Source organism: Moschus berezovskii, chromosome 19 (genome assembly GCF_049115385.1).
Source record: "Moschus berezovskii isolate FMDL1 chromosome 19, NW_MosBer_1.0, whole genome shotgun sequence".
In the NCBI taxonomy this organism is placed as follows: Eukaryota; Metazoa; Chordata; class Mammalia; order Artiodactyla; family Moschidae; genus Moschus; species Moschus berezovskii.
In genome coordinates, this window is record NC_142478.1 from 70,975,213 (window position 1) to 70,990,536 (window position 15,324).

Below are 15,324 nucleotides of genomic sequence, written 5' to 3' on the forward strand. Positions count from 1 at the left end.
ATTATTAAATCTGTAGTTGGCAGCAGGACCATGCGACAACATCCAAATCTGCATAAACATTTATAAGATATAATGAACTGAAATTGCTGCAAGACAATCTAAAAAAGAAAAATGTAAAATAGTAAAAGGACAATTTGAGAGTCATGAAAGAGTCTCACTTTATATTAATACTTATATTTGTATATTTTCATAAATGATTTAAGGGAAATACATTACATATAGTGATGTATACATATTTACAAGAAACGTAGATAATCTGATATCTGGTTGGTGAGCATGAATGAAACCACAAAAATAAAGTAAAAAAGACAATGCAATTATCAAAATAGGGAACAACATTTTAAAAAATCAATGAAGTTTCAATGTAGATTAATAGAACGTAGTTATTTGGGAACAAGGGTATGTTATCCCTATCTTTAAAAAAAAAAACACCTGAAATTCCCCCCAAAGGCCAAATGACAAGAATGCTATGCACAAAGGGGGAGCTTTGTTTGCTCACAGAAGCACCTGGACAAGGGAGTCTCCATGTTGCATTTCAGATTCATTTTGCATTTCAAAATAAAAACAATGGACACACAGATCAGATCTACATGTAAAGCATCCTGGACCACACAGCTACTCAACAAAACTGAGAACACTGCAGGAGGTTAAAACAAACAGTGGGCAAAAAATTGGCAGCAAATAATGACAGATTTTGTGAATTATAACCGTATGACAAAAAGAGAGGTCATTAAGATGTGAAATGATAATAAGAACATCACTGTGTAAAGCAATAGTCTTTCTATACAATGTTGATAAGAAAAGCCCACCTGGAATAGATACAGTGGTAAAGGCAATGCCAAAATAAATGACATAAGTCACTTTAAGGATAACGAAGAAAATATTGAAGTGCTCCAGGCACCTGTAAGATGCAACTTTCTCCAGGGTCGCCCTTAGGTCACTCGTAAGATGGGAAAGAACATGGCACAGAAAACCCCTAAGGGGGACAGTAGCAGTGAGCTATTTCTTGCAGTGCAGAAAAGATTTTTTTTACATTTATCTAAATAAATTGCTTCAAAGGCAAACTGGTAAGTATGATTCTGCTGATCTCAACACATTCACTCCAGTGTTCTAAAGGCAGTAGCAGAAATACTTCAGAATAAAGGGATATCTTCATGAACTAAATAAAAAATGATCTATGTAAATTACCTGCAGAGGGATACAGGGAGAGAACGAGAAAATACTAGAAAAACAGAAAGGAGTGAGAGAGATTGATTTTCGTTGTTGCTGTCCATCTCCCCTCCCTCCCTTCCCACTCCTGGCGCTCCAAAGTGCTTCTGCTCTAAGTCAGAGTTTATTAACAGCAGGTCCCCCAGTGGGAGAAGCCATTAGTTCCTGCAGCAAAGACTCAGCTTTGCATGGGGTTATAAAATCGCACTAAGAGAGGTTTCCTTACCACTTTTTTTCTAAAACATGAAATCTTCGCTTTCAGGAAAGTATTTTTTATAGCTATGAATTGCTCAGAAACCATATGAGTACCATTTAGTTCATCAAACTTTTACTTAGCACATAAACATTTTGAGCCAAGTATCAAACTAGCCAGTATATTAAAATTATCTAATGCTGCAAATATTTTCAAAACTAAATAAATTACCTAATGATACTGCCATCCACATTTTTAGGTTCTCTCAAAAACATACCATGTCAGAGACGAAAACAGAGTTCTGCTTGACATCATCTAGTTAGTATGGGACATCATTAGCATCAATTGGCCTTAGTGTCTCCATCATTCCACAAAGATATACACTGGTATACACCTTCAGCCCAATCCTCCCAAGAATTCTTTCCACAAAAATCAATGTTCCTCAAACATAAGCCAATCTGATCTGAGCCTTAGAACACCCCCAACCTTCACAGTACTATTTTCAATCTATTGTTCCAGAATACTAACTGGTATAACACAGAAGTAATACAGGTAAAAACCACATATCTACTTATTTTTCTCTTTCCTTTTAATTCAACATAATCTTTTAATGTGCCTCTGAAAAATGTTAGACATAGCCGACAGTTAGATCCATATTTCCTATTAAGAAATGTCTAATGTCTTCTCTCATTTGCTTATTTCTAGATGGCATTATTGGTCCAGCTGAGCAGATCAATTTACTACTAGAGGTGTTTTGTTTTAGAGGTACAGAATCTGACAACTACAAAAAACATAAGAATTCTTTACATAACCCTAAAATCCAGAGAAGCTGTATACTTAGTTAACGAAAAATTCAAAAATATAATCTAGGTCCACAAAGTTCCAGGCAAGTGGCCTTATCACTGTCCCATGTGCCTCATTAATGTCAGCTATTGACAGTGATTTTCAATTTTCCTCTGTCTAAAATATCCAATCTTAGCTAATATGATAACCTATCAATTCTCAATGCCTGAGTCAAAAATCTTCAAAGATTAGAAATGTTCTTAAATTAATGTTGGACCAAATACTTCTATCATATTTACCTCTCATGGGAGATTTCATGGCTGCTTCTACCATCCCCACCAGAAGCTGGAGACTCTTGGGGTCCTGAGCCAACCCAGATGCAAAGGCTGCCAGGGCATCGGCATGACGTCCGAGGTACTGGAGGGCAACACCCTGTCGGAAGTATGCCTGGAAATAAATAAAAGATAATGCATGTATTACTTATACACTAGGCTCCACCAGAGGAGGAGGATTCTAAACTAGAACAACAGCTCGGCAGAACTAAGATTGATGTGATCTCAGTTCAAAAATCTAGTAAAGAGTTTGTAATCAAATTTGACTTCTCTGAACATCATAAAATGTAAGCATACTTCTTTTAGGAAAATTATATTTCATTCTTTTCACTTCTAGAACATATTAATTTTATCACATTCTTTGGTACCTATTCACATAGTATATAATATTTTACCATTTTTTGATAATTTTAAAAACCTTTTACCCCAATTTAATAGCATAAGCTCCTCAAGGACAGGGGTTTGGAGATTTCTTTACATCTCACCAAAGTATCTGATACAGTGCAAGACAAATGAGAGACACTCTAATTTGACTTATTTTGTTTTCTCCTCATTAATTAAAGGAATATATCAGCATGTGATTAGTATTAACGTAATTGTAATAATGAGTAACACAACATGGCTACATTTAATGTGGTGTTTCAGACATAGTATTTTAAAACTATTATTTAAAATACATGTGCTTTGCTTAGAAACAAAATAAGATTGCTGTTGTGTGCATCGTTTAATTGGATTAGTTTAAAAACTGGTATTATCAACTGTGAATGTAAGAAAACATTCCTCCTTCCAGCTAATTACAGAAAGGGCCAGAAAATTAATAAAATATTTAAACTTCATAATGAACGTAAGAACTTATAGTTTATTTTCGAATACAGAGTAAAATCAAGTAATGATCAAAGTGTTACAAGTATATAACCAGCAAAGGACTTTGAACCTGATTAAATAACACATAAAACTGACATATTATTAATGCATTCATTGCTTATATGACATCTGCTTCTAAAATACTTGGCCTATTTAAATACTTTTACAATATTCTATGCCTATAACATAAATGTAACTTTTTCATCCAATATCCTTTTCAATTGTAACAAATTGTATTTATGGGTTCTAAATGAAGTTTCAAACAACTTCTAAACCTACTATTCAAATGTAATGCGTAATTTTATAATTTTATATTATGTACACACACTATGAGAGAGCACCTTTCATGTTTACAAAACATAATTACTTACCTTATTTCATTTTTACAACTATGCTTTGAGGTAATTTAAGATAAGCAATACTATTCAGTGTTTCTATTAAGAAACAATCCATAAACAGAATGAATACTCAAATTATTATGGTCTATTCAGACTTCTATTAGTTTAAACTACCAGCAGCTGTTAAAACTCAGGCTCCAGTAAGACAATAACCTGTAAATGCACTTTCATCACTAATTCATAAGATCACTTCCTTTCAGTGGACTCGGTCACTTTTTAATTTTTAATGTGTTTATACACATTTTTCACTACCCTTTTCATCTAACATTTTAGGTGATTTCTATAATCCAAGAAGCAATATGTACCACATTCCAACTAAAAATATAGTTTATATAATTCTAGAAATGCTACATTAAAGCTAAATTTAAAAATTTATATATGTGTGTGTTTGTATATATGGGCTTCCCAGATGGCGCTAGTGGTAAAGAACCTGCCTGCCAATGCAGGAGATAAAAGAGATAGGGATTCAATCCCTGGGTCACGAAGATCCCCTGGAGGAGGGCATCACAACCCACTCCTGTATTCTTGCCTGGAGAATCCCATGGACAGAGGAGCCTGGCAGGTTACAGTCCATGAGGTCACACAGAACTGAAGCAACTTAGTACAGAACAGCACACACGTATATATAAATATATACATGAAATATTTATAAACTAGTATTTATGAAGAGAGACCAAATAAGTCTGTGGTTAATGATTTCAGGTATATATTTTAAGAAACACAAAAATCTATTGTGATAATCATTTCACAATATATGTAAGTCAAATCATTACAAACTATTAACATAGTGCTATAAGTCAATTAAATCTCAATAAAACTGGATAAAAAACAAAAAATTTAATTAGTCTTGATGAATTTTGATAATTTTTTATGTTTAAATCAAAGCATATCATTCATTATATCACTGAGAAAATAACTGATTTTCCTATCTCACAAATGAAGTCTCAGAAAAGTATGATGTATATACTCCTTAGTGGGTTCAATGTTAATGGAAAGTTATGACATCAAATAAACAAAGGAGTTGCTTCCCTGGGAGCTCAGCTGGTAAAGAATCCACCTGCAATGCAACAGACCCTGATTCAATTCCTGGCTCTGGAAGACCTTCAGACAAGGGATAGGCTACCCACTCCAGTATTCTTGGGCTTCCCTGGTGGCTCAGATGGTAAAGAACTGCCTACAATGCGGGAGACCTGGGTTGGATCCCTGGGTTGGGAAGATTCCCTGGAGGAATACATCGCAATCCACTCCAACATTCTTGCCTGGAAAATTCCCATGGACAGAGGAGCCTGGTGGGCCACAGTTCATGGGGTCGCAAAGAGTTGGACATGACCGGGCAGCTAAGCACAGCACAACACATACATGTTTTGTTTTCTTAGGACACTCAGAAATTAGATGAGGAAAGGTATGACTGGATCATGCTGCCCAGAGTCTCGGTTTCCCTTCCTTATAAGATTTTGAAAAGAGGTAAAGGTGAGAAGGCTCAAAGATCTCCCTTGATCCTTCCTTATGTACTTCCAGAATCCCCAACCCAACGACACAAGATTTTCTATTAAAAGCTTAGAGTTGTCAGCACAGTGCCTGACATAAAGTAAATACTTAACAAAGTAAGTTATATTGATTATTAATTAATGAGGAAAACAAGAACACATAATTACAGACTAAAAGAACATAAGGAGAGTCCAATAAATATTTTAAACATTTCATTATTCAATATCATAGAATTCAGTTCCTACCATTGCTTTATTCACTGCTCCCTCTTGCTGCATGTAAGACTACTAGCAACTAGGAAACTCACTGCTGTAAGACTCCCAGACAAAATCTGAACCACCCGACTAAAAGAAATTGGTACTAACATGTCTTGGGAGATGTAGCAACCTCCCCTCCCCCCCGCCCCATAGGATTCTCTGTCAGTCTCTCCCAAAGGAACGATCAAGAAGCACTGAGTTTTACCGCTGTTTACTAAACTTAAAACTGATGTGACCTAATTCTTCTCTTACTATGATAGGTTTCATAGGAAGCAGCAGCATCTGGGAAAGGGACAAATCTGGGTCACTTAGGATTGAGCCCAGCCAACCTCAGATAATATACTCCCTGTTTCAGCACTCCTCGTGTATATTCCCACATTCTGGTCACTGTTATACAACAGAGAACAGAAGGCAATATGGACTGGCTTTTGAGAGCCCCTGAAACTCCAATATTTTGGCCACCTCATGCGACGAGTTGACTCACTGGAAAAGAGTCTGATGCTGGGAGGGATTGGGGGTGGGAGGAGACAGGGACGACAGAGAATGAGATGGCTGGATGGCATCACCGACTCGATGGACATGAGTTTGAGTGAACTCCGGGAGTTGGTGATGGACAGAGAGGCCTGGCATGCTGTGATTCATGGGGTCGCAAAGAGTCGGACACGACTGAGCAACTGAACTGAACTGAACTGACGCCCTGAGAACAACGGCTTTAACCTGAAGCTTTAGCCAAGAAGAAGGAGCTAGGAGCTAGGTAATACACTGGACTACAAGGGGAATGCCTAGATTTTCAAGTGTTGTAGAGTTGTGCATGTATTTGTTGTTGTTTACTACAAAGAATCTTCAGTGATTATTCCACACATGCTATTAAGTAATCTCACAAATAATAGAAACACAAGTAGGTTACAAGTATGTTTTCATTCCTTCCATACTACTTCAATTAATACTCTCTAAAACGCCACAGAACCAGGTACTGTGATGTGTATCACAAATAAAAAGAAATAAAGATAGGACTTGGACTCAAGGTGCTCCTGGTCTAGAGGGAAAGAATATAAAATTTCTTGACTGCTACCTACAATAACTGTTTACAATAGGAAGGGTTTGTAACATTTTAGCAGTAATAAAAATGTAACTAATAACCAAAGTGCTTACATCCTTTGGTTAAAATTGTTAGTATTTTGTCCTTAGTGAGTGTACATTCTTCTCATCTCAGAGAGTTTGCTAGACTGAACACGTGTGTCACTCCAAAATTAATAAGCTGAAACCTAATTGCCAGTGTGATGGTATTTGGAGGTGGGGCTTTGGGGAGGTGATTAGGCAATGAGTGTGCACCCCTCAAGAGTGGGATTAGTGCCCTTATAAAAGTGACTCCAGGGTGCTCCCTCTTCCCTTCTACCATACGAGACCAGGCACAGCAAAAAGCCAGCCAGGAAATCAGCCCTTACCAGATACCAAATGTGCCATCACCTTGATCCTGGACTTTTCAACCTCCAGAACTGTGAAAAATAAATGTTATTTAAGCCACCCAGTCTACAGCATTTTGTTATTTCAGTCCAAACAGACTAAGATAGGGTTAAAGTAAAAACACTCAAAGACTAAACATGTGAAACAGTAAGCTATTCACCCTTCAAGTACCCCTGGAAGCAGTGAAGAACCTTTAAGTCTTTTCTTTCAACATTCTATTCACAATTCTAAAACATCACTGAACTCAATAATAACCTAAACTTCCTGCTCTTCCATGGCTCAAATAAGTAATAAGATAAATTATGCTCATAGGCACATATGTACATTCATAACAAAAAATATAACAAAAAATAAATGTATATAATATGATACATAAAATTCAGTGTTTGCTTACGTGTACAGTATAATCTATTACTTAGTACAAGTGTTCCCAAACTCTCCGCCTTCAATTTAATGTGTACTTTTAAATACTTTAATTTTCCTAACCTGTTTTTCAGTTTGAATTTGAACTTTTTTTTTTAACATCTTCTGAAGAATAAATATCTCTATAATCTGGTAGTACACCTGCTAGCTCATCATACCACTTGCTACCATAACATCACCATCATGTCAACAATACTGGTAAATCACAGAACTATTTCACTGACTTTACCCTTGCTATTTCATTTAAAAATGAGGAGAGATTGCAAAAATAGAAATACTGATTCTAGTTTTTAAAAGCACCAGCATTAAACTATAATTTAACCATGATTGGGTTAAAAGTGAAAATGATTACAAGGTGCCAAAAGTAGAAAAGTTTTAATATCACACAGAACTAACTATGCTCAATTTTGATGGGAAAGTATAAAATTAGAGAATATATATTTTCAAATGAATCTTAAAAGGAAAGGCATGATTTGAGATTTTATTTTTCAGTTCTCTAGGAATTAATGCTCCTTACTCACTGAATTTGTCAACCTCTTGATTAATATTAGTATATTTGACATCTCACATATTTGACTTACATATACTTTTTTAGGAAGGCATTATATGAGAAAATAAAAGACTGTACTCCTTAAAACATATCCATCATACAAGCAAAATGTAAATGTATACATAATGCCCACTATAAAATTACACATTATAAATGATATGTCACATTAAAATATGACATAAAAATGAAGGGATAGGACCCATGTCCTCAAAAAGTTTCCATAGTCTTGCATCAAATAGGAACCCAGATGGATACATAAGCACAAAATATTTTTGTAACATATTTTGTTATGTATGCTCATTTAGGACAAGGGAGAAATTAACAGAACTTTCTACAATGATGAAACTGTTCTCTATACTGTCTAATAACAGTACCCTCTGGCCAGCCACCTGTGGCCACTGACCATGTGAAATGTGGACCATGTGACTAAGAAACTAAATGTTAAATTTCCTTTCATTTTAATTACTTAAAGTTTAAACAGCCACAACTGGCTAGCAGCTACTATATTAGACAGTAGAGCTCTAGAGTGTGGGTCTTCCTTTAACAACAAACCTCCAAACACAAAGTGAAAGGGTATATACTCAACAAATAAAAATAAGTACTACAAAAGCTAGGAATGGAAGCTATGTGATTTACTTCCAGGGCAGCTGCTGCAGAAAAGACTCATTGGGCTGACACTAGAATCCTATCCCAGATGCTTTTCACCTGTGTGCCTTTAGCCAAGGCACTTCTCCCAACTTCATGTTCCATTTCCACTTACAGAGAGGATGATAATAATGACCTCAACAAAGAATGCTAATTGATATCATGGACAGGGAGGCCTGGCGTGCTGTGATTCATGGGGTCGCAGAGAGTCGGACACGACTGAGCGACTGAACTGAACTGAACTGATGGTATATGAAACAAGGAGTGGGTACATTTTTAAAATCTGAAGAGAAGTGAATTTCTCACTATTGAGTCTCAACTTGGCATTTGCTATTTAATCGGGTGGCTTACCTGCTTTACCAGTTCACACAATAGAAATTACTTGTGGTAAACTGGGTGAGGAACTGACAAGAAGCAAGCACAGAACAAAAACTGATGAACTCAGTGATCACCTTCGGGCATTAACAGAATAGTTCACTTATGTTTGGCATCTTCCATTTCAGGAGCCTATAAATAGGTAATCTGTTTAATGGAAATTTTTAAATCAAAATTGCTTTTAAAAATCTTTACACTTTTGGCACTTGATTGGGTAGGCTTCAATTATCTAGCAAATTTGTTACCTAGGAAAAACATCATATGCAGTTTAAATCAAGTCCCTTAGCCTAGGTGGAAAAGAAGACAGAGGTGGGAAAAAATCAGATGACACACAAAAATCTATCTGTAAAATATGAAAAAGTCCTTTCTATCAAAGACTCAATCCTGATATACTGATGATCAGAATTACAACATGATGTTCTGAGGTCTAAGCCTGAACACCTACCTTAGAATTAATAAGCGCCCAGTCTTACCATATCAGTCCTGCCATTACAAAACCATAACTTCGAGTGCACAGATGCTTTATTTTCCAAAATCCCTTCCAATTATCAATTACTGAACCACTACTCTGTGCCCCACACAGTGCTAGCTGCTTTCCACAGTTCATCACTAACACTCACAATATTCTGCAAGAAGTTCTTATGACAACTATTGCACAAAAGAGGTGGTTATGAAACTCACCCCTGCTGCCAAAAACTCTACTATTCCACACTACCTCTTTGATAAAAAAATTAATAGTGTGCAATTAACCTCTAAATCAAGCTTTTTGTTTGGGAATTCTTATACTGGCAAAATTCAACCTATGGAGGCAGAAATGAAGGAAAATCAGAAATGACACAGAAAATTTATGAACATGAATATTTAATCTCAATTCCATTAGCAATCGTTGATTGTGGAACAATTTTTAATGAATTGGATGGAGGGAAAATTCATTTCATTAACCTTTCATATAAATGTATTATTGAACCAAACAGGCCACTGTACTTGCAACTCAGTTCGATGTTAATTAGATTACAGGCATGAGGCTTTAAATCAAAAAGAAACAAAGGAAGCCATCAGCAAGCTTCTCAGCCAATGCTTATTTGTTTGCTGGCTAAAAATGGATTTTTACCTGCAATACAATTTGCTCTGCTTCTTTAATTTTCTGAAAATTTCAAGTAGAGTTTCTTTTGCTTCTCTATGCTGACATTTTGTATTAAAAATAAGAATAAATAAAACCTTGAGAATCGGCAAAGAACACATTCTTCATGTAGCAATGTTTTACCTGCTCAGCTGGGAGTAATCATTCCTATCTCTCCAGAAAGCTATGCTTATATTTTTTTACTAATCTGTCTTATTGTATGCTGAAAGCACATGCAAGAGATTGAAGGCTATTTTAGAAAACACCATTATTCAGTTTGTAACCCAGAGTCAAAGGCCCAAATGGCCTAAACATAATGTTCTAACCATATCTGCAGCTGTGAAGTGTTTTTCTCTTCAACATTGCTTTTGGTACATTCAGTATCAATTTCTAAAAGAAATCTGCTCTCAATCATGATTGTTTCATACCATATCAGCTATTTCTTAACCTTAAATTAATTTTAAACTAATTATATCAAACTTGTTAAAGTAACAGTTTATGGGAAAATCATATTTTGAAAAGAAACTAGAAATCTGATGAGCAGTTAAAGATGAAACGACAACCAGAAGTTAAATAACTAAGTAGGTGTCGTTTTCTAGCACTGGAGGAATTCCTAACGCTAAAGTTCATGTCAGATTATAAAATCTGTGGACCGTCATCTGGAGTTTCCCTTGTAAACTTTGAAAGTAAACAATGAAAGAAGTTTGAAGTCCCCTAGAATAATGGTTCTGAATTGCCCATACGCTGTGCCATCACTCCATGGGTGTGGCATAGACTGGGTGCTTACACTCTAGGAGTGTAAAGTCATGCCAAGAAAAACACCAGGGAATTTTCTGAACATTCTCCAAGTAATCATCTGGCTTCAGCATAAGTTCTGTGCCACTGCCCCACCAACCCTCCCTCTACTCCAGAACACTGAGCACGTGTGCCTTCACACATAGAGATGATCCTGGGGAGAGTGTGAAACCAGGGGCAAAATGGGGAAAAATAATGGTGAGCAAGGGAATTAGGAAAAACACTGAAGCCAACATATGGGAATTACAGGATTCACTAACTATTGAAAAAAGCACTTGTTATCTCACCTACCATAATGCAGTTACACCCAAACCATACCAGACTAACAGGAATTCACTCCCTCCAGAAAGCAGTCTATAAGAAATTACTGCCAGAAGTGCTATACATCAGGATACAGGCGTTCGATACAAGGTGTCCTTGAGCAGATGAAAACCCACCATTAGTTGCTCATTGTCTGATCTTTCTGATCTAACAGCTGATAGTTTGATAATTCTTGCTTTTCTCATCAAAGTATAATTCAAATGCGAGTCTACAGCATTATACCATGGAGGTCAAAACTATATGATAACATAACATGTCTCCTGAAACGTCCAATCTATTTTAACTTTCTGGGAGAGAATCTTTTTAATTAATAAACTACAGTAATTCTAGATTCACAGCAAAACTGAGTGAAAAATACAAAGAACTTCCATATAACCATTGTTCTGACACATGCAGAACTTCCTGCATCACTGTGGTACTTTTTTCAAAAAATAATCGATGGAGAATTATTTTTATACGAAAATGACAGAAGAAAATAAAAGAGCTCACACAATTTTTAAGAAACATAAATAAACACCCATCTACATTCCACCTATAGCCCCAATTCCTCGGAGAGTCCTCTCTTCTGACTCCTCAGGTGCTGGGGAAGCAAAGTTGGAAAAGCACTGCCAGAAACCGCCGATAGCTTCATCGTTGCCAACTGCCAGCTCACACACAGAGCGCCCAGAAAAGAGAGCGCACTGAGAAGAGGGACAAGATGGGCCGACATGAGCAAGTGGTACGGACAGAGCTGAAAGGCAAGAATTTTAAAAAAAACTTATGCAAATGTGTGCTTTTCTAAACAATGAACTTCATAGACTATGTCTTTCCCCTTCCTATATTAGATAATCTTTCTACATTGTCACGTGTGTGTGAAGGTGCCACACATCACAATGAAAACTAAGAAAAAGAAAAACGTCTACCCCTCAGTATCTACCACCACAAAAACATAACGATATACTTTTGATCTTTTCAAAAGAGAAAGGGTTCCATTTCTAGGCAAGATAGAGTAAGCACCCAGTCTTTCCACTGAATACCATCACATCTGGAAAGACTTCGTGGAACAGATCTCTAAACAGGAAACACAGTAGATGAACTGAGGAAAGAGACAAAATTCAAAGTAGTACCAAAGCAGCAATGGCTTCCTCTTGTGTTCTGTATTCTTCCCACCTGGTATCACCCACCTTGGATTCAAAGGCAGCTCAAAATGAGGAAACACTCAATGGTGTAAACAGAAACTCTCCAAGAAAAGTTCTATTCCAGTCAGAGAAGCAAGAAAGAGAACTCCCAAGGGTCAGAAAGAGTAGGAAAAAACCATTTTTAAAACGGGCTTCCATTTTAAACTCAGGCAAACCAACGGTGCCTAAGAGAGTGACTGCAGTGGCTGCTGGGCAAGCATATAAAATTGTAAGGAAGAGAGACCTGATCATAGGACCTGTGGTCCCAGAGTTCAGGATGAGTCCCAGAGCTTTTTTTTTCCCTCTCTCTCTTTCTCTCTGCCCTTTCACTACTTGATGCCTCATTAAAACGTAATTATAGGATCTGCATGACAGAGCAGAGAAACTAAAGCCCTAGTTTTGGCTAGTGGATGAGAAGGGAAGAGGGCAGCCAGAGAGCTGGAAAGTGTTTGGGAATTTTTAAAAAGATGTAGGAGGGGGCTCCTGGAGAAGGCAATGGCAAGCCACTCCAGTACTCTTGCCTAGAAAATCCCATGGACGGAGGAGCCTGGTAGGCTGCAGTCCATGGGGTCGCTACAAATCAGACATGACTGAGCAACTTCACTTTCACTTTTCACTTTCACACATTGGAGAAGGAAATGGCAACCCACTCCAGTGTTCTTGCCTGGAGAATTCCAGGGACGGGGGAGCCTGGTGGGCCTCCGTCTATGGGGTCACACAGAGTCGGACACGACTGAAGTGACTTAGCAGCAGCAGCAGCAGGAGGGAGCTCATGAGAGATCCCATAAAGAGGTATTTGGATCTGACCTTAAATAGCATACCAAGGCTTTGAGAACTAAACTACAGAACAGACTACCATCTGGTTCTCAAACTGGCCATTGGGTGGTGCATACAAAGGCAAGGTCCCAGTACAACTCCAAAAACTCCGAAAACTTAACCAACTTTGGAACCAAAGTCCACAAAATATGGGCTGAGACTTACAGCCTAAACCTACTCAGATGAATAGTTTATTAAAATAAACAGACTTATTCTTCTTAAATTGTAAACAAGATGCAATGAATAATATCAAAGCATTTGGGATATAAGCAAAATCACTTCACCTGTGAAGAACTGAAAAAAAATCTCTACTCACAAGAAAATCAACACATGCCAACTCTAAAATGACACAGAAGTTAACATGATCGGACAACTATTATATTCATGTTGCGAGATGGGCAAATAGTCTTGCAAAAAAGATGACATCCCCAGCAAAGAAATAAAAGATATAGAGAAAAACCAAATAAAAAATTAAATATAAAATAACTAAACTGAAATATCTAGGAAGGTGTTCAATAGCAGAACTTCGATTACAGAGAAAAGAATCAGTAAATTTAAAGACAGATCAAAAGAAATTACCCATCTGAACAATGGAGAGAAAGATAATATAAAACCAAAGATATTCAGAGCCTCAGGAATACACTGAGCAATAACAAAAGCTTTAATATTCATGTCATTGGTAGGTATCCCAGTATAAGACAGTAAGGAATGTGAAGCAGGGGGGAAACTTGAAGCAATTGAAAATTTCCCACATTTTGTGAAGGACATAAACCTACAAATTCAAGGTCAGCAAATCCCAAATAGGGTTAGCCCAAATAAATCCATGTCTAGAAGCATCATAATCAGCATTTGTTGTTGTGTGTATAACTTTTATGTGACCCCATGGACTACAGCCCCCCAGACTCCTCTCTTCATACGATTTCCTAGGCCAGAACACTGTAGCGGGTTGCAGTTTCATTCTGCAGGGGATCTGCTTGACCCAGGGATCAAACCCATGTCCCCTGCATTGACATACTGAAAACTAAAAACAAAGAAAAACATCTTGAAAGCAATCCAATAAAAATGCCATATTATTTGCAGGTAAACTACATTTCCAATGACTGCAGATTTTTCATCAGAAACCATCAAAGCCAGAAAGCAGAGGAAAGACATTTTTAAAGGGCTGAAAGAAAAAAAATATAAACCTGAAATTCTATAAACGTTCAGGAAAACATCCTTCAAGAATGATGCTGAAATAAAAGAACTATGAAAACCTGAGTTAAAAAAACAAAGATTAGGCAGTAGATTTGAGCAGACACTTCAACAGAGAGGTTACTGAGATGGCAAATAAGCACATGAAAAGATGTTCAAAATCTTTTAGTTAACAGCCAACATTAGTCAAGAAAATGCAAAGTAAACCACTATATACCTATTTGAATAGCAAACAAACAAAATGAAAAAACAATGTCAATAACCAAGTGTTGAAAATACAAAGAACACTCATATAGTGCTCAGTTCAGTTCAGTCGCTCAGTTGTGTCCGACTCTTTGCGACCCCATGAATCACAGCACGCCAGGCCTCCCTGTCCATCACCAACTCCCGGAGTTCACTCAAACTCATGTCCATCGAGTCAGTGATGTCATCCAGCCATCTCATTCTCTGTCGTCCCCATCTCCTCCCGCCCCCAATCCTTCCCAGCATCAGAGTCTTTTCCTGTGAGTCAACTCGTCACATGAGGTGGCCAAGGTGCAATGCAAATATCTGGAAAATAGTTTTTCAGTTTCTTATAAAATAAAATACAGATTAACTATTTTGTTGTTCAGTCTCTAAGTTGTGTCCCACTCTTTGCAACCCCGTGGTCTGCAGCACACCAGGCTTCCCTGTCCTTCACCATATGCCAGAGCTTGCTCAAACTCATGTCCATCGAGTCGGTGATGCCATCCAACCATCTCATCCTCTGTCACTCCCATCTCCTGCCCTCAACCTTTCTCAGCATCAGGGTCTTTCCCAATGAGTCTGCTCTTTACATCAGTGGCCAAAGCAATGGAGCTTCAGCTTCAGCATCAGTCCTTCCAATGAATATTCAGGGTTGATTTCCTTTAGGATGGACTGGTTCCATCTCCTTGCAGTCCAAGGGACACTCAAAACTCTTCTC

General features: G+C 37.3%; 1 protein-coding gene across 4 annotated transcripts in view; it reads right to left on the reverse strand.

Moving 5' to 3' along the window:
- The window catches only part of TTC28 (tetratricopeptide repeat domain 28), a 599,524-nt gene that overhangs the window by 282,185 nt on the left and 302,015 nt on the right, over positions 1 to 15,324 (reverse strand). For all 4 annotated transcript variants that reach the window (XM_055405053.2, XM_055405052.2, XM_055405055.2 and 1 more), the window contains one exon: positions 2,485 to 2,632. In XM_055405053.2, the coding sequence (XP_055261028.2) occupies positions 2,485 to 2,632 (148 nt within the window). The remainder of the gene's footprint in view (positions 1 to 2,484; positions 2,633 to 15,324) is intronic.